This window comes from Salarias fasciatus, chromosome 13, assembly GCF_902148845.1.
Source record: "Salarias fasciatus chromosome 13, fSalaFa1.1, whole genome shotgun sequence".
NCBI classification, from domain to species: Eukaryota; Metazoa; Chordata; class Actinopteri; order Blenniiformes; family Blenniidae; genus Salarias; species Salarias fasciatus.
The window spans coordinates 16780999-16800097 of record NC_043757.1 but is presented as its reverse complement, the minus strand read 5'-3'; the positions used below and the strand labels follow the sequence as shown (position 1 = coordinate 16800097).

General features: G+C 45.7%; 1 protein-coding gene across 1 annotated transcript in view; it reads right to left on the bottom strand.

Moving 5' to 3' along the window:
• LOC115399035 (canalicular multispecific organic anion transporter 1-like) overlaps nt 1–19099 on the bottom strand; it is a 38427-nt gene that overhangs the window by 8926 nt on the left and 10402 nt on the right. The window contains exons 10-22 of the mRNA XM_030106164.1: nt 18507–18761; nt 7187–7252; nt 6876–7013; nt 6648–6794; nt 6471–6555; nt 6294–6360; nt 6091–6217; nt 5060–5236; nt 4661–4828; nt 4303–4503; nt 3948–4105; nt 3739–3841; nt 3416–3635 (exon numbers count right to left, since the gene is read on the bottom strand). Of these exons, the coding sequence (XP_029962024.1) occupies nt 3416–3635; nt 3739–3841; nt 3948–4105; nt 4303–4503; nt 4661–4828; nt 5060–5236; nt 6091–6217; nt 6294–6360; nt 6471–6555; nt 6648–6794; nt 6876–7013; nt 7187–7252; nt 18507–18761 (1912 nt within the window). The remainder of the gene's footprint in view (nt 1–3415; nt 3636–3738; nt 3842–3947; nt 4106–4302; nt 4504–4660; nt 4829–5059; nt 5237–6090; nt 6218–6293; nt 6361–6470; nt 6556–6647; nt 6795–6875; nt 7014–7186; nt 7253–18506; nt 18762–19099) is intronic.

The window sequence follows — 19099 nt, the reverse complement described above, 5'->3', positions numbered from 1 at the left end:
ACTCATACTAACTTATTGAGTATGCAGTGTGTTTACACTGGCAGTATGCGATTTTGAGTATGCGAGAAGTTTCCGGATGCATACTGCATTCGCCAGAAATGTTGAGTAGACATTGTGTGTTCACTACCCATACTGAAATTGCCCAAGATGCAACACGACGGACAGCGGTTGCGCCAGACAGAGCTTGCGCCGCCTGGCGGCCGGCAGGTGTGGTGGGGGGCTGGCCCCGCGATCTGGGTCCAGCCCCGGAGGGTGTGAGAAACTCTGCGCTCGCCGGCGGGCCCGCCGCTGGGGTGCCGCGCCGCACCGGGGGGCCCGGGGGTCCGCCACCGGACCTCCAGAACCGACTCGGTGCGATACCCGGGGCGGGCCCGGAATGACGGGGGTGGCCGGCGGCGTGATCCATAGTCGCCCGCCGCCAAAGCCTGACCGGGCCTGGAGGCTGGGCCGCCGGGTCGGGGGACTCGACTGCCATGGCCACGGCGCTGAGCACCGTGCCGGGCGGCGGGCCCCCCGTGGCGGGTCCGGGGTTTGTGTGTGCTCTGCTTCTCTGCCTGCTTCTCTGCTTCTCTGACACCTCCGTGCTGGAGCCGCTCACTACGGCTGGCTTACATTTCGCCGAATTCGTCCGAACAAAATCATAAACGGTTGGTATTTGGACAAATAAACGACATAGTCGGCCTCTAAACGACCACTTTGTCGCCTAATTTTAAAAAAAATCTCGATGAAGTTGTACATTTGAAGAGTTTAGAGCCAAAGTGAAATCAGCTTTAGCAGGTCGATTTCAGCTCGGGGAGGAGTGCAATGCATTGTGGGTTATTATGTAGTATGCTGTAGTGTAAACGCTTTGCATACTGTTTGATGGACTGAGTAAGCAGGATGCAGGATGGATAGTATGAGTATGGAAGGATGTAGTAGGCAGTATGCGGTTTCGAACACAGCCATGGTCTCTCCAGCGTGTCCTGGGTCTTCCCCGGGGTCTCCTCCCAGTGGGACATGCCCGGAACACCTCCCTAGGGAGGCGTCCAGGAGGCATCCTAACCAGATGCCCGAGCCACCTCAGCTGGCCCCTCTCGATGCGGAGAAGTAGTGGCTCTACTCTGAGCCCCTCCCTGGTGACTGAGCTCCTCACCCTATCTCTAAGGGAGCGCCCAGCCACTCTACGGAGGAAGCTCATTTCAGCCGCTTGTATCCGGGATCTTGTCCTTTCGGTCATGACCCCAAAGTTCATGACCATAGATGAGGGTGGGAACGTAGATTGACCGATAAATCGAGAGCTTCGCCTTTCGGCTCAGCTCCCTCTTCACCACAACGACCGCATCACTGCAGCTGCTGCACCAATCCGCCTGTCAATCTCATGCTCCATCCGTCCCTCACTCGTGAACAAGACCCCAAGATACTTAAACTCCTCCACTTGGGCCAGAGTCTCTCCACCGACCTGGAGAGGGCAGCCCACCTTCTTCCGGTTGAGGACCATGGCCTCGGATTTGGAGGTGCTGATCCTTATCCCTGTCGCTTCACACTCAGCTGCAAACCGCCGCAGTGCATGCTGTAGGTCTGGGTTCGATGAAGCCAACAGGACAACATCATCTGCAAAAAGCAGAGATGAAATCCTGTGGTTCCCGAACCGGACCCCCTCCAGCCCCTGGCTGCACCTAGAAATTCTGTCCATAAAGATTATAAACAGAATCGGTGACAAAGGGCAGCCCTGCCGGAGTCCAACATGCACCGGGAACAGGTCCGACTTACTGCCGGCAGTGAGGACCAGACTCCTACTCCGGTCATACAAAGACTGGACGGCCCTTAACAAGGGGCCCCGGACTCCATATTCCTGGAGCACCCCCCACAAGACACCACGAGGGACGCGGTCGAACACCTTGTCCAAGTCCACAAAACACATATGGGCTGGTTGGGCGAACTCCCACGAGCCCTCGAGCACCCTATGGAGGGTATAGAGCTGGTCCACTGTTCCACGACCAGGACGAAAGCCGCATTGTTCATCCTGAATCCGAGGCTCGACTATTGGTTGAATCCTCCTCTCCAGTACCCTGGAATAGACTTTCCCACCACCCCAGTCTGCCAATCCAGAGGCACCGTCCCCGACTGCCACGTGATGTTGCAGAGACGTGTCAACCAAGACAGTCCCTGCGCATCCAGAGACTTAAGATACTCGGGGCAAATCTCATCCACCCCCGGTGCCTTGCCACCGAGGAGCTTACCAAACACCTCGGTGACTTCAGCTTGGGTGATGGACGAGTCCACCTCTGAGACCTCAGCCTTTGCTTCCTCCACGGAAGACGTGTTGACGGGATTGAGGAGGTCCTCGAAGTATTCCTTCCACCGTCCTATGATATCCCCAGTTGGGGTCAGCAGCTCCCCACCTCCACTGTAAACAGTGTTAGTTGAGACCTGCTTTCCCCTCCTGAAGCGCCGGACGATTTGCCAGAATTTCTTTGAGGCCGACCGGTAGTCCTCCTCCATGGCCTCCCTGAAGTCCTCCCTGGCATCTAAATCTGACATCTAAATAAACAAAAACAGACACACTTTGACCATGACTGCATCCATCTACCCATCTTCTGTGCTCGCTCTTATCTAAACTAGGATCCAAGGGGCCGGAACCAACCAACAAGCATAAGGTTTGTCCATCAGAGAGTTAACAGAAAAAACAGACACATGATGCACCTGCACCTGCTGATAACTCCAGTCAGTTTTTGTTTCTTCTGAGAAGGAAGGCTTTTGCACATATTGATCTAAATATAATCGATATGGCTGGTAACATTTGAGACTATTTTCTCTCTCTCTCTCTTTTTAAAGAGCCTTTGGTGGAATTCATCAGACATGAAGGTTTTGCGTAGCTCCACGTAGTGCAAACATTAGCGTTGTCAGTATTAACAGGGGATTTTTTTTTTCATTTTACTGGCGCTAACTGGATTATATGTCGGAAAGTACCTGAAAAAAACCTGTAAATGTACCCCAAACCGAAAAGGCCCAAGCCCAGAATCAAACCAAATATGTTCTTACTGTGTGGTACTGTGATCTTTCTGATCAAATTTTTGCAGTTAGATTGAGAGTATATTCATTGACTACTCATGAGAACAAGGCCTAAGACTGAACATAAAAAGCAAAAAAAAAAAAAAAAAAAAAATAATAATAATAAAAATAAAATTATTTATATATATATATATATATATATATATATATATATATATATATATATATACACATATATATGTATATGTATATATGTATGTATATATATATATATATATATATATATATATATATATATATATATATATATATATATATATATATATGTGTGTGTCTGTATGTGTGTGTGCGTGTATGTGTGTGTGTGTGTGTGTGTGTTATATATGAATCTGAAAATATTTTCAAGAAATGAATGTATAATTACCCTGAGCCACTCCCAGAGCTCCAAACACTCCCACTCTCAAATCTCTCAACGATGGAGGGTATGTCTCGTTTGCATAAACCACTGCATCTTTGGTCCACTCACTGAGCCACAGGTTCTGGCCAACAAAAGCTACATTCCCGATGAAGTAAACCAGTGCAGCTACGGCGGTGTATCCCCACCCCATGGCGCGCAGGTACTGGAGGAATACTGACAACTTCACCTAGACATCAAGAAGAGAATACACTTGTTATTAAAAGCCTAACTTTGTATTATTTATGCATATAAATAAATTACTGTTTCATTGAAGTAGAATCCTAATATACCCATCCTGTTTCCATAGCTTCCTTCTCTATTAGCTTCTGGACTTTCTTCAAGTCATCATCGTTTTCTATTTTTCTTATAGAACTGTTTTTCCTTCGTCTGATGCTAGGAGAAAAGAAAAAGAATGTTAAAACTCTTAATTTACTCATTTTGTGCTAATGTGAAAAAGCACAACAGCTTTGTGCAGGGCACCACTTGGCTGTACTCGAACCTGCTGTTACGCTGGCTGTGGCGAATACTATTTTCTCTCTTCAAAGTAGAAGAAACCACATCCTCCAAAGGAGCATCGAGGTCAGTGTCTTCACTGTCGGGCAGGAGCTCTAAGTCTTCCATATTCTGGCTATGGTCTGAAAAAAAAAAATACAGAGGCTGTCTCACATATACACAGCACAAGCATCGTGAACTCATCATGAAAAACGTTCTGTCCGAGCTTTTAGGTAAAATATGACAAAAGGCCAAGTGGATCATCCACTGGCTGAAAGTGCATTCCAGATGTTCACGTGACATCAGATCGAACTGAACAGTGAACGAGCAGTAATTTGAACTGTTAGTTCTCCTGCTGTGACAGGAAGGCTGTTATTACCTGACTCTGAACGGGTTCGAGTTCTTTGCTCTTTGGCATATGTGTCAAGAAACTCTGAGAAAGCCCCTCCGCTTGCGCGGAGGCTGCTGTAGGACCCGATCTCTGAAACGACACCTTCCACCAAGACCACTATTTCATCGACATGAGGCAAAAAGCTCACTCCGTGAGTCACCAGGATACGAGTCTGCAACAGACAAAGACACACTGAAGAGAAAAACATATATCTAACAACATGAATAATACTCATAATCATACTGAGAAATCAGTCTTATCCTATATTCCCTTAACTTTATCAGGATTATAAACATTTATAGTTTATACTGAATGCATAAAACCCAAACCTTGTTCTGGAGTATTCCATTGGGACCAATAACATTTTCAAAGAGGTGCTTTCCTACATGTGCGTCCACCGCCGAGAGAGGATCGTCTAACAGATATATATCAGCTTGACTGTAAGCGGCCCTGGCCAAGCTCACACGTTGCTTCTGCCCTCCGGAGAGGTTGATACCCTGAGAACAGAAGAGGGGGACAAAAAAGACATGTTTTTATCAAGGAAGCACAAGCATGTTGTGTGTGTTTTCGCTTCAAAGTAGCAGTTCTGCCATGTCCACCAGAGCTACATGCATTTATTTTCAATATAAGCTCACATTAGTACACATTAATTGGTCTGGATTTTCTCAAATGGCCTGCTGGGAAGCATTAAATATCACATTCAAATCCTTTCAATATGAAACACTCACTTTCTCTCCAATTTCAGTGAGGGCCCCTCCAGGCAGCAGCTCCAAGTCGGGTTCAAGGGCACAAGCCTTTATGACTTCATTGAACCTCCTTTCGTCGTTGGGAGAGCCAAACAGGACATTATCCCTCAAGGTGGCATTTTGGATCCAGGCTTGTTGAGGCACATATGCAATAGAGCCCTGAACAGAAGCACGAGATGAGTCGGACTCTTTTCACAACACGTGCTATTAAAATGGTAGATTAATAAAAGTTACTGATCAGCCCAAAAAGTGTACTTGCTAAAACCTTTCTGGGCACACCTGTGAAAAGCTTCATACTGTGCTTCAAAAAAACAAAAACACATGTTCAGTTAAGCTGTCTTTGTGATGGGGTGACTGACCAGCTGAAAAAAAGCAAAATGATGTGAAGTCTCTATTTTAAATGACATATCACACTTTTAAATCACTCTTTTTGTAACCAAGAGTCAAATCGATCAATCTTTTTATACTAATGCAAAATCACTGTAAATCCCATTGAAATTCTACAATAATAAAATTAACTAATTTAAAGGAATACTCCAAAGATTTTGGACCCATGCTCTATCCCTGTCATTTACAGAGTGAGATAAGCTCATAAATACCTTTTTTGTGTCCGTTCGTCCAGTGCCTGGCTAAAAGCTTTTAGCATCATAGTTAGCTTAGCTCAACTACGGCAGGTGAAGAGGAGACAGAGCCAGACTGAGAAAGTGGACAAAATACTCCTTCCAGTGGTCCAGGGGATGGCGTATTAGCACGTGGAGCTACGATGCTAACACCTGTTAGCCAGGCACTGGACGAACGGACACAAAAAAGGTATTTATGAGCTTATCTCACTTTGTAAATGATAGGGATACGGCGTGGGTCCAAAATCTTCGGAGTATTCGTTTAACTGATATATGTTCACAGCACAATCCTTAAATTGCTCTGAGTCATGAACATTTATTTTAATTAACCCTTCAAAGATTGTGTGCATGTTAAATTTGCCACTATGTGACTTGTCGAGTCAGAAGTGTCACCTGGATATTGATGAAGCCTTTGGTGCTGTGCATCTCTCCCAAGAGGGCTGAGATGAGAGAGGACTTCCCTGAGCCGACAGCTCCCACCACTGCCACTAACTGACCAGGTTTGATTTCCAAAGACACACTGCAAAGCACACCCAGAATTAGTATTTTCAGCATTCTGTAAAATTAATATACTGCATGTCTATGTGCAGATATACTTTTTCAGTAGCGGTTCAGCATCTCTTTCCCAAGCAAAGGTACCATCACATACACTGACAGCAGTTTCTGAAAGACAGAAGGAAAGGACACAGATGTATAAATAGAGAGCCAAGCTGTTATCTTAGGAGGATAAATAAACCTCATGGCTCAGGAATGAATACTGAAGGATAACATACTGAAACTAGAGTTGTGTTGCACAGCGCCAGCTTCAATGTCCTCGCCTGACAGGAACTTCTCCAGGCGCTTCTTTGACACTGTGGTCTGAGATTTAAAAAAATATATATATCAGGTGAAGACGTGTGTTTTCACAGGTTCACAATTTGTGAATGTCCAGTCTTTTGTCCCTCTCTTACTTGCACAATAGAAGCAATAATCATGGGCAGCATGGCCAGGGGGAATTGGAGGATGTTGAAGAGGGAAATTGAGGTGAAAGCTTTCTCTGCAGTTAACATGTTGTCTGGACTGACACCCACAAACACGGCAAATGAGACCAGACACACCTGTTAAAAAAAGAAAAAAATAGATTGGCAAAATATCATTAACATAAACTGCTGCCATCGTGTCCTATCAATATGACTCACAAGAGCTGGAGCGCAGGTCAAGAGAAAGGTGGAGACAGACGACAGGTAGGAAAATTTCGTCATGACTTTCAGCTCTTTCTCCCGGATGTCTTCTGCTTGAGCCTGGAAAGATGGCTCCCATGCATACAGCTTGAGGATCTGGTGAGGAATTGGGAGATAAACACAAGAACATGATCACAAGTAGTATGGCGATGGACTCAGACTTACAGAACAGAGCATTATTACTATCTCAGCCATGGAATGAGGGCGAATAAATCCTTGGTCATGGTTAATCTGATAAACATGTTGCAGTTTCAAATAAGGACACTCACTTTGATTCCATTGAGCATTTCATTCATGACTTTTAGTCTGTCATCTTTAAACTTCATGTTTTCCATCTGAAAGGGAAAAAAGTATAATTACACACTAAAATGTGGCTCAGTATTTACCAAAAAAAGGCAATGCAGAAATACTAGAATACCCCATATTTATTGTAAAATACATTGAAACTAGAATTTGGCACTCAGAGAGCGCAGACGTCCGCCACAGCTCAAATCAGTAACCAACAACAATAAGAACCATATATTAAAAAATAAAAAAATAAAAAAATAAATAAATAAATTCTCCTCAACACAAACAATGTATGGGAGAAAGCTGTTTGTTGCATGTTCATGTCTCAATGTGTTGCCTCACAGTGACTGACACTCCGGAACCCCCCTATTTTTGTCTGTTCTGGGTCCTGGTATCCGGAAAACTTCCATGATCTGGATCAGCAGCTGATATCTTTTGGAGTCATTGAAGAACTTACACTGTAATTTTTTGCTAAGCCCCCTTGTCATTTATTGTTGAATTATGCCCAACTATGTCAAAGACTGCCCTATCTCTCAATGATAAAAAATCCTTTAAAAAAATTCCTGGATTCAGACAGTGATCCGGATCATCACCAAAATTTAAGGGATTCTAAGTTAGCCCAAGACCAACCTTTCCACAAAGTTTCATTGCAATCCGTCCATAACTTTTTCCGTAATGTACCGCCAGTTGTAAAGCTGGACAGAGCAGATTGCACCAGACAGGAAGGTGGGTATGGAAAATACGAGAGAATCCGGTTAAAATTTCAAATTAAAATGAAGTAAAATAACATAAATTATATTGCTTTTCGGTTTTCCTTTTCAGATAAACACACACACACACACACACACACACACACAGACACACACACACACACACCTACACACACACACACACACACACACACACACAGGGAGAGAGGGCAAGAGGGCGACAGAGAGAGGCACCGCACGCAGCAGCGCTCCACTCCGATCACACCCCCGATCACAATGTTGTTTTATTATATATGGTGTTCTTATTGTTGTTGGTGACTGATTTGACCTGTGGCGGAGGTCTGCGCTCTCTGAGTGCCAATTTCTAGTTTTCACATGCAATACTGTTCCTTACATGCAAGTCTGCTTGTTTTCTGTTTGTGGTTTAGGAAATAAATAGTATTTTTCGATTGCTAAAACACAATTTTCAAATCTGTACATTTTTTCAAAACTAAGCTTTTGGCTGAACATTACCAAGTATGTACAGAACAGTGTAGAGTGAAATTGAAAACACAATTATAGAAATGGAACACACTGAATTAACGACAATGCCTTCTCTCATAGACAAACAAAACATCACACAAATTTTCAGACAAAACGTTTTATTTTTAAATGTCCCCCCCCCCCCATTCAAACTAGGGCTGTCAAATTTTCTCTTCACGATTATCATGGGCAAAAAATATCACGATAACGATATTATCACGATATCAGCAAAAATTTAACTAATAATGGTACAAACATTCAGATTCATCTTTAATTTTATTTTTGTTTGTTTTCTCTCTTTTCCCAGATGAATTACATTCAGAATATCTGTCAAATGAGGTGTTGAAACAATATGAGAACAGTAACTGTACAACTGCATACCGAAAGTGTATTTACACTCAACTAATTAAAATCTGATGAACTGATTAACAGAGGATCCACAGCAGAGGCATAATTTACGTAGGGTTGGTGGGTTGTGAAAACCCATGGGCCCTCTTGGGGTGAAATCCTGTCCCACCACCACACTGCCCAGAATTTTTGTTTGTTTAAATCCGAGGCGGAATGAGCGCAGCAGCTGCCTTCTCTCCAGCCAGAGGCGCCGCTACTGGCTAGGGCCCCGAGCTGAAGGGGGTCCCGAGTAACGGCTGACATCAGTCAATTTCAATGACAAATTTAAGGCGCGTGTACTCACTGGTTAGCTGCTAGAAGGAGGCCGGCGGAGAAGACGGCGGATATCAGCAACACAACTTGAAAACCCCCGGACACATTACAATGACACGTCTGGAACCTACCTAATGGGGCCCCACTGCTACCCGGCTTGCATCAACGTGCAGTCAGTGTTGCTAAACACCGTTTTTTCAGGTTAGGATAGAGCGCCTCGCTGTCGTTGTCGGCCACCGCCGACATGTTTAGTTCACTCGTGATGCTCGCTAACTGGGAGCCACGCTAGCTTGGAGCCGTGCCGCTACCGCTGCTTCTGCTGTGTTTACATGTGAGGGGAGGGGGAGAGGCTGGGGTGCTGCAGGAGGAAGATGAGGCAGGACAGAAGAACAGGAGCGGATTTTGAAAATACACTTCAACACGTTTCAAGTGGCACTAGATCCTCTATGCGATATTATCATGTGCGCATTTTGAACACGATATTGAAATTTCATTTTTTTAATACCACGATTATCATCAATACCGGTTTACTGCGACAGCCCTAATTCAAACATAAGCATCATGGGGCATCATGCCTCCGGTTTCTGTCTGGCCAGAGGGCTTCATCAACATCGCAGGTGATGTCCTTCCAACAGCGTTGGAAGAACCGCCTAGAGTGCTGCAAGAAGTCCTGACAGGTCTCAAACTTCACATCTCCACAAGCCTGCTCCATTGATTGAACCAGTGGGACTTGGCTCTGTGGGTTCCTTTCATACACCTTCCACCTCCAGGCTAAGAAGAAATCCTCAATGGGATTGAGGAAGGGGGAATAAGGTGGAAGGTATAAAACAGAAAACCGTCCTGAAACCATTCATGCACCTGGACAGCCTTGTGAAAGTTTAAATTGTCCCAAATTATCACATAGTTGACCAACTGTGGGTTATCTATGTCATGATCAGGTCGGACAAGCATATCATACAGGCTGATTAGAAATTCAAGCTGAAAAAAAAAAAAGAAATTCAAGAAGAAGGGCTGTGTTGTATGTCCCTAGGTGGGCATGTCTGTGTAGGATGCCATGGTGGTTCATGGTCGTACACATAGTGATGTTGCCACCACGCAGGCCTGGGACTTCAATTATGGCTCGCTGACCAATCACATTTCTTCTCCAGCTTCTCTTCTTCATCAGGTTGAACCCAGCCTCATCTATGAAGACATATTCATAGATTTCATTGGCTGTGTCATAGTCCTGGATGCGCTGAAGCAGACAGTATGAGAAGACAAGTTACACTATGGACAAGAGACACAGTATGCTACAGTGACACAATGTAGAAAAAGGAACTCTATAGTAGAATACAGTGTAACTGAGGGGAGATTAGGAACAGCTCAAAGATGGACACTGAGGTGGTTATGTAGAGAGATAAAAATACATACTTTATTATAACTCAGTGGACACGGAGAAAAGGATAAGGTTAGCCATCTAATGGTGGGAGAAAAACACACAATTTGGTTAAAACATACCCAAGCGAGGCAGCCCCCCTCAATCTGTTGCTAAGCCTTGGCTGGTGTTTCCGGAAAGTAACCACACAAAAACCAAACAACCAACAAAAAGCAAAATGGAATCAGCAAACAAACCCAACCAACTAACGCACCCAAATCTGACACAGCTGGGGCAGAGTAAAGAAAACACACAACAAAGAAAACCAAAAAAAAAACAGAAGACAGAACAAGGCAACAAAGGCAACTCGGCTGTCCTGACCCCTCAGCCGCCACGCTGACCTGCTCGCTGGGACTTAAAGAGGGAAAAAAAACCCCAGAAAATATTAATCCACGCCAATGCCAAGCCAGCAGACATGCATGCTGCCACATACCTGCTCCAACGCAGAGGTGCCAAGGGGAAGGAAGCGCGTCTGCCCCGAATTTATCCCCTCCCGCAACATAGCCCAGCTGGAGATTGGTTCCGCCCCAGCTGTGAGGCATCACCATTACCCAGACGGTTACAACAGTATAGTGGTACAATGCACGCACGTGTCATTTATGAATGTATGGGACTTACAAGCACATACTCTTGACGTAGGGCTTTCACATGGTCTGTGTTGCGTTGGAATGGAACCCTGTAGACTTGCTTCATTGTCAATAAATTTCTGAGAAGAATGCGATGTATTGTCGAGATTGAAATACTGTGAGCACATTGCAGTACATTGGTTCCCAAACTTTTCAGCTAGTGACCCAAAAGAGAGATTACTTTACACACTAACCCAAGACACAAACGAATGAACAGCAGATCTACAAGCTCACAACACATCACTTTGTGCTGGGTTGTGAGCTTGTAGAGTTGCTTTTTTCACTACTTTTTACCGTACACGTTTGTTTTCGCTGGTCAGTTTCGTAACAAAGGGGGTTTCTCCTGGGTGGATTGTTGGGCCTCTGCAGGATAGCCGGTTGGTGGGGCTGCCACCTCACAGCGTACCGGCACACTGGGGTTTGTAGTTGGAGTTGCCCTTCTCCTAGACAGACTGCTTACCAAGGCTAACAAGTTCCAACTACCCGGGTTTGGAGTCAGATCTTTTTAACTGCATCATCCACCATCTGATGTCCAAGGTCTAAAAGCGTGTCCCCGGAGTGTCCTTCGGCAACTACCACCTGACTGACCTGGAACACGCCGACGATACCAACCTGCTCAGCACAACCTAGAGACCTAGAGGGCCCCGAGGGCGCCGAGGGCCCCCATATGGCCGCAGGGGCACAGGGCGTGATACTTGGCCTCAGTTGAATATACAGGTAGATGGAGCTTCCTGCTGAGCATTGCTGCTTGTCGCACCTCCTCCAGTGCCCATGGGACAGCTGCTGGGTCAGCTGCAGGGTCACCAGCCAGGGACCACCATTCACCAACGTTTCGCCCCTTTAAACCTGGAACGTCTCCTGGTGGCGGGGCGGTGACAGGGAAGTCTCCCTGCCACCTCCTGCAGTTGACAGATGGTATCCCTGGCAGCTGCTGTTGGGGTTAGGTGTTCTTTCCCCAGCTCTTGTCTCTCCTCCTCAGCCAGAGCCAAAAACTGCCTTTTTCAGCCTCCTCCAACAGGTCTTTGACCGCCTTTCTCAGTTTTGCTCCTGTTACTCCAGCGTCTTTCAAGAGGCGTGTTATTGACGTCCTCATGAAGCCTCGACATCTGACCTCCACAGGGTAGATGATGGTCTTCCATCCAGCCTCCTGGCATTCAGCAGCCAGCTCAGAATACTTGGCTCTTTTGCGCTCAAAGGCAACCTCAATCTCTTCTTCTGATGGTACTGTTAGTTCAATGAGGTGCACAACCCTTGCTTCCGTGGATCACACAACAATATCAGGGCGCAGCGATGTGGTTGTGATCTCGGTGGGAAACTGGAGCTGTGTGTTCAGGTCCACTCTCATGTCCCACTCCTGGTCAGGGGAGAAAGGCCTTGGTGTCTCTTTTGGCCTGACGTAAACGAACTCACCGGCTGATGCCCTTTATTAAATAAAATTGCCATAACAGTTGGCGTCGCGAACAGGATCCTACGAGTGGAATCCGGCGGAGGACAGAGACCTGGTGATTGGCCATCCTGCGGACAAATTGCTGCAGCCCCGCCGCCATTGACGGACTCTATGGGGACTGGGTCTGAGCCTACCGTCTGGACCACCACTAGGATCCACGAACTGGTTTCCCTCCTTTAAGGGGAAACTTCTACAGGCACCCGGTGAGTTCGTTTTGATCTCTTTTATTACGCTGTACAGCAGGAGAAGTCACGCAGTCAACAGAGCAACAGAGTGAGTTCTGCCCTCGCAGGGGCGTGCAAGCCTCTAATAATTATCTGCCACGTTCACTCCCAGGGGCCTTGACTGCACCCAGCCGTAGGCTGGACACAGGAAGACTCGCACGAGTGCCCACAGCTGCTACGCTAAGATTATCAGGAAAAGTAAATTCTAGACAAAGCATTCGCGGTTCCCCATACATCTGAGTGTGTGAGAGCTACGGTTATTTATAACAAATAAATCTAAGCACTGCAAAACAGTTAAGCATGCACTCAATAGAAATTTCCACCACACGTATTTCCCTCCCCTTTCCTTGACAAAGCTGGGTTGGTTCTCTGCTGGTGATGGTTGCTTGCTGCCTTGCCTGCGCCCTTCCATCACTTCCGCCAGCTTCCTCAGGACCTGGTCGTGACGCCATCTATAACGGCCCTGCGAGAGTGCGACCTTACAGCCTGACAAGATGTGCAACAGGCTTGCATTGAGTGTGTTGCAGAGTGGGCAAGCTTCCTTGTTCCCAAACCATTGATGGAGGTTTCGTGGGCAGGGGAGTGTGTCATAAGTTGAACGAATAAGGAAGCTGAGTCTTGCCTGTGGCATCTTCCACAGATCGGACCAACTGATGTTTTGGCTGGCAACTTCCTCCCAGGTTGTCCAGCTTCCTTGTTGGCCTTATGACACCGCCTTCCTCCATCCTCTTCACTTCCGCCACCACCATCTCCTTCCTCTCTTTGCAGGAAGCTTTGGACCAGAACCGCTTTACTTCTCCCCATCCTAGTCCTGCTCTGCCCGCCTGGACTCTGCCCATGATTTCTTGGTGTTGCAGCCTACTAACAGCTTGGTCAACTTCTGTTTGGATTTTCCATTTTCGGCCAGCAGGAACCACAGCGTTGGCGTTTCTTACTGACTGGTCCGTAGACTCCCTCAACTCGAGAACCAGCCTGGTCTTCTCTTGCATATAGCCCATACTGATAGACTGAAACGGCAGTTGCAGTGTGTTCTTCCCAAAAAGACCTGACTCAGAGAGGTGTGGAACACCAACAAATAATATTGTCGCGTTACGACATTGAAGCAAATACTGGGAACTACTTTTTCTTTTGAAATCACTACGCCCAGACGCCATATTTAGTAAGTAGTTCCGTCTTAGCAATTTTCGCAAAAACAACTCAATCTCTTCATTTTTTATTAATATTTCATAGCGTTGTGAATGTGCGTATTATAACGTGTCCACCAAAGTGTTTTTGGAGTTGTTGGATTGTGTATTTGATGAGTTTGGGGGGGTTGAGAGGAAGCAAAAATACCGCCCACTTCCATTGTGTCTGCTGCGACGACCTCCTCGACTAACCACAGAATAAACAATAGCTCACCCTCACAAAAGCAGTAAGTATGCTGTTCGAAATGACTAAGGAATTGAGCTAAATGGGCCAATTTGCCGAAATGTTGAAGTATCCTTTTAACATGCTGGTCTCTCTTTTTTCGTACTGTGTTTTTATACTGTTTTAATGTTTCATTATATTGCCAGCGTGTGTTTGGGTTGCCTGGTTCTCTGTGTTTTTGGTTTGACAGGTTCCTTAATTCTTTTCTCAGATTTTTGCATTCACTATCAAACCATTTGTCATGTTTTTTTATTGTTTGTAGGTTTTCTGTTTGAGGCCTTGAGGTTTGATAAGGAAGCTAAAAGGTCAAAAATATTATTCAGGTTTTCTACTGCCTCATTTATGCCTTCACGGCTAGGTTGAAATGATGCACTGAGATATTGGTCTAGGGGAGTCTGTACGGTTTGTTGACTAATGGCGTTTTCGTATGTTTCTGCGCTGTTCTCCCTCCATTTATAGCAGGTTTTATTGGGTGTAGTTTGGATTGCTGTGGTGCCTCTAGGTTGAATTTTGGTCTTTTAAGGTATAGTGTAGTTTTGCTGTGAACAACTCTTGAACAACTAAACATGCAGTCATTGTCTAACAAAGCCGGACTCATCTATGATCACATCAACGAGAAGCGGATAGGTTCAATGTGTCTCGCTGAGACATGGCAACAGCCTGGGGTTTACTCTGTGTTAAACGAGGCCTGCCCCCCCCAGGGATCATATTTGAATAAGGCCTGAACAACTGGCCGTGGTGGTGGCCTTGCTGTAATATACCGCTGCAATATTGCCTTATCCCCTATTCCTGTCCCTGCTTTCAGCTCGTTTGAAAGCCTGGTTATCAACTGTAGACACCCATTTTCTGCCACAATAGCCCTCATCTACTGCCCTCCTAAATCACACCCATCCTTCATTTCAGACATACGCAACTTTCTCATTTTACTCTGCACCTCCTATACAAATATACTGGTCATTGGTGACTTCAACATACACATGGACTCACTCACATGCCGACAAGCTTCAGAATTCAAACATGTAATGGACTGTCTCAACCTACAACAACTCACTGATCAACCTACACACAATAAGTACCACATTCTGGACTTGGTAATCACTGACTCAATACCATTAACTGACCTTCACATCTACGATATTGGTATCTCTGACCATCAGGCAATGACAATCAAGATTCCCATCTCCTCTCACTCCACCAAGTACAAACAACAAATAACTTTCCGGAATATCAAGAACATTGACTCCACCTCATTTAAACAGGACATTCAACTTCTTTCTGCCACCCCCCCCACCCCGAACCTACAGTTGCCAATCTTGTGAACTGTTACAACAACAGCCTCAGCTCAATCCTGGACTCGCACGCTCCAATAAAAACCCGGACTGTCACTTTTGCCTGCTCAGCACCGTGGTATAACAACCAACTGAGGGCCATGAAAAGATCTGGCTGTGTCCTGGAGCGGGCCTACATAACATCTGGTCTGACTGTGCATAAGTTGGCCTACCGGGAACACCAAAGAGCTGACGCCAAAGCTCTGTCCACCGCAAGGTCGGGACAACAATAACCCAGGTAATTCCAAAAAACTTTTCTCCACCATCCAACACCTTCTCAAACCACAAATTGCTTCACACCACTCCCCAACAGTAAATAACTGCAACAAATTCTTGGATTTCTTCACCTCAAAAATTCACAATCTCCGCTCCACACTCTCATTTACATCAAACTCCTCCCCATTCGCCCCAATCACACCCAGTAAAAACCTCTCTAAATTTTATCTCACGACGCAGCAGGAGATCGAGAAGATCATTCGTTCCTCAAAACCATCCACTTGCTCCTTAGACCCCCTTCCCTCCCCTCTGCTAAAAACTCACTCCAAATTCATCAGTCCCTTCACAACCGAAATCATTAATCTTTCTCTTGTTTCTGGAACAGTCCCAATCTCCCTTAAAACAGCTCTCATTAAACCACTCCTAAAAAAAAAACACTCTCGACCCTGAACCCCTTTCTAGTTACCGTCCCATTGCAAACCTCCCATTCCTTTCCAAAATCCTTGAAAGAGTAGTTTCTCGTCAATTGCACAATCATCTCAAAACCAACAGTCTATACGAAAAATTCCAATCTGGTTTCCACCCCTCCCACAGCACCGAAACAGCTCTCATCAGAGTGACCAATGACCTCCTTATGGCCTCTGACTCCGGTTTCACATCCCTCCTCATTCCTCTCGACCTCTTTGCTGCGTTCGATACCATCGACCACCACATTCTCCGGCACCGCCTCCAGCACCATATCGGCCTCTCCGACACTGCCGTTCACTGGTTTCACTCCTACCTCACGGAAAGGACCGAGCTCGTGGTCCTGGGGGACGCTAAGTCCCACCTCCACACTCTCACCTGTGGGGTCCCCCAGGGCTCCGTGCTTGGCCCCACCCTCTTCACCATCTACATGCTTCCCCTTGGATGTGTCTTCAGCAAGCATGGAATTAATTTCCATTGATATGCTGACGACACACAACTGCACCTCAAGGTCTCCCCTTCTGCCTCCCCCTCCTCCGCTGTCACCCGCCTCAGCTCCTGCCTGGATGAGATAGGGGCATGGATGAGTCAAAACTTCCTGCAGCTGAATGGCTCAAAAACTGAAGCCTTTCAAACCGGTACCTCTCATCAACTTCTCTCTTTTCCCATCACCTCCATTTCTCTTTTCGGTCATAGCATTCCCCTCTCTCCCTCCGTAACAAACCTTAGGGTCAAATTTGACCTCCATCTCTCCTTTGACAATCATGTCAACCACATTTGCAAAACTTCCTTCTTTCACCTCTGTAACATCTCGAAACTCTGTTCTTCACTTTCTCTCCTGCTGCAGAGAAAATTGTCCATGCCTTTGTTTCCTCCAGGTTAGACTACAGTAACGCACTCCTCATCGGGATCCCTGGCAGGAGCCTCCAAAAGCTCCAGTATGTTCAGAACAGCGCTGCCAGGGTCCTGATGAGGGTGCGGAAACACGAGCACATCACCCCCATCCTCCACACCCTCCACTGGCTCCCCGTTCACCTCCGTATTGAATACAAAATCCTCTTGCACACCCACCACTGTCTCCACGGTGATGGCCCCACTTATCTCACAGATCTGCTCACACCGTACAACTCCACCAGGACCCGGTCAGGCCAACAGCATCATCTGCTCCCGCCCAGGACACGGCTCAAGACCATGACCATGGGGGACCGAGCCTTCAAGGCCGCTGCTCCCCATCTGTGGGATGCTCTTCCAGACCACCTCAGAGCCCCACAGACGGTGGAAGCTTTTAAGAAAGGACTAAAAACCCATCTTTTTAGAAAAGCCTACTGCGAGTCAGTGATTTTTCTTTTATCTTTGTATTTTTGATTGATGTATTGTATTTTTTATCTTGTCATTTTGTCTGTAGCACTTTGAAATTTGGCATCAAATGTAAAGTGCATTATAAATAAAATCTATTACTATTATTATTACTAATATAACACAGTGACAGTGACCCTGCATGCCCTACGTCAGCATGTCCATGAAGACATCCATATTGATAGGCTGTCTTGGCGCGAATTCGCTCGAAAACTTCAATTATTTCAACTCGAGCGGCCAATGATCAAGCGGCGAACAATGAAGCGGCGGGCGGCAATCGTTGACTGGCGGCGAGTGGCAGTGCAAGTCGACGGGCGCGCAATGTTTTTGCTGGAAACGCTCGCTGCCGGCTGCTTGCCGCGTCATCGCTGGTCGTCCGCCGCCCACTGCTCAAGAATGAGCAACAATCGCGTCATTACATTGACTTTGTATGCAATTTCATCGCGCCAAAAATTCGCGTTGCGTCTGGTGGAAACTCGGCGTAACTGTTGTCTCTGTTCTCCATTGCTCATCAAACAAAACAGGGGGCAAAGCCTCCTTTTATGCGGCAGTCCTTGATTGCAAAGTGCTCGCCAGACCCGAAAGTTTAGAGATGTGCATATTTGTTTGTTGTGGATTGATGCTTTGAGATTTTATGTGAGAAGTCTGTGCAAACCTGAAAAATTATGTGTTGTGTCTTGAAAACAAGGTGATGTGAAATTGACATCAGAGTGAAAAGAAGGAAAGTTAGAGTTCTAATATGATAAAGTAGTAACAAATTGAGTTGAGCAATTGGGGACAAAAATGAAAGTTTTGAAAATTGTGCCTAATTTTTGCTTTCTGTGTTTTAGCAATCGAAAAAAATTGTGATTTAATCATCTAAATTCCATTTTGTGGCACACAAATAACCAGCTAACAACTAGTCAAACATCTGTAATTCAGCTTACCTGATATTGTCTGGCCTTGTCGGCCAGAAGCACATTTATTGGCACCATTAGCACCACAACGGTCCGTCCTGCGAGCGCAGCGGGTCCCAACTCAATCCAAAGGAAAGCGATGGATATGATGATCTGCAGAGGACAGGACCATAGCAGGTGGATGAAGCTGGTCAGGTCACTGAAGCGCTGGGCATCTGTTGAAATCAGGTTCACGGTTTCCCCGACTGTCCACTCTTTGCGGGTGTTGTTGGATACCACCAGTGCCTTAAAAAAGAAGGCAAAGAAGAAATGAAGGAGAATATTGTAAAATGAAATCAAGTGAGTGGCAAATGCAAACACAAAGAACAAATAACTTTATAATCTTGGATGGAAAAAGCAGCAGGGGGGAAATTAAATCTACAGCAGCTTTAATGCAGTCTGCAAACACACACACACACACACACACACACACACACACACACATATATATATATATATATATATATATATATATACATACATATATATATATATATATACATATATACATACATATATATATATATATATATATATATATATATATATATATATATATATATATATATATATATATATATATA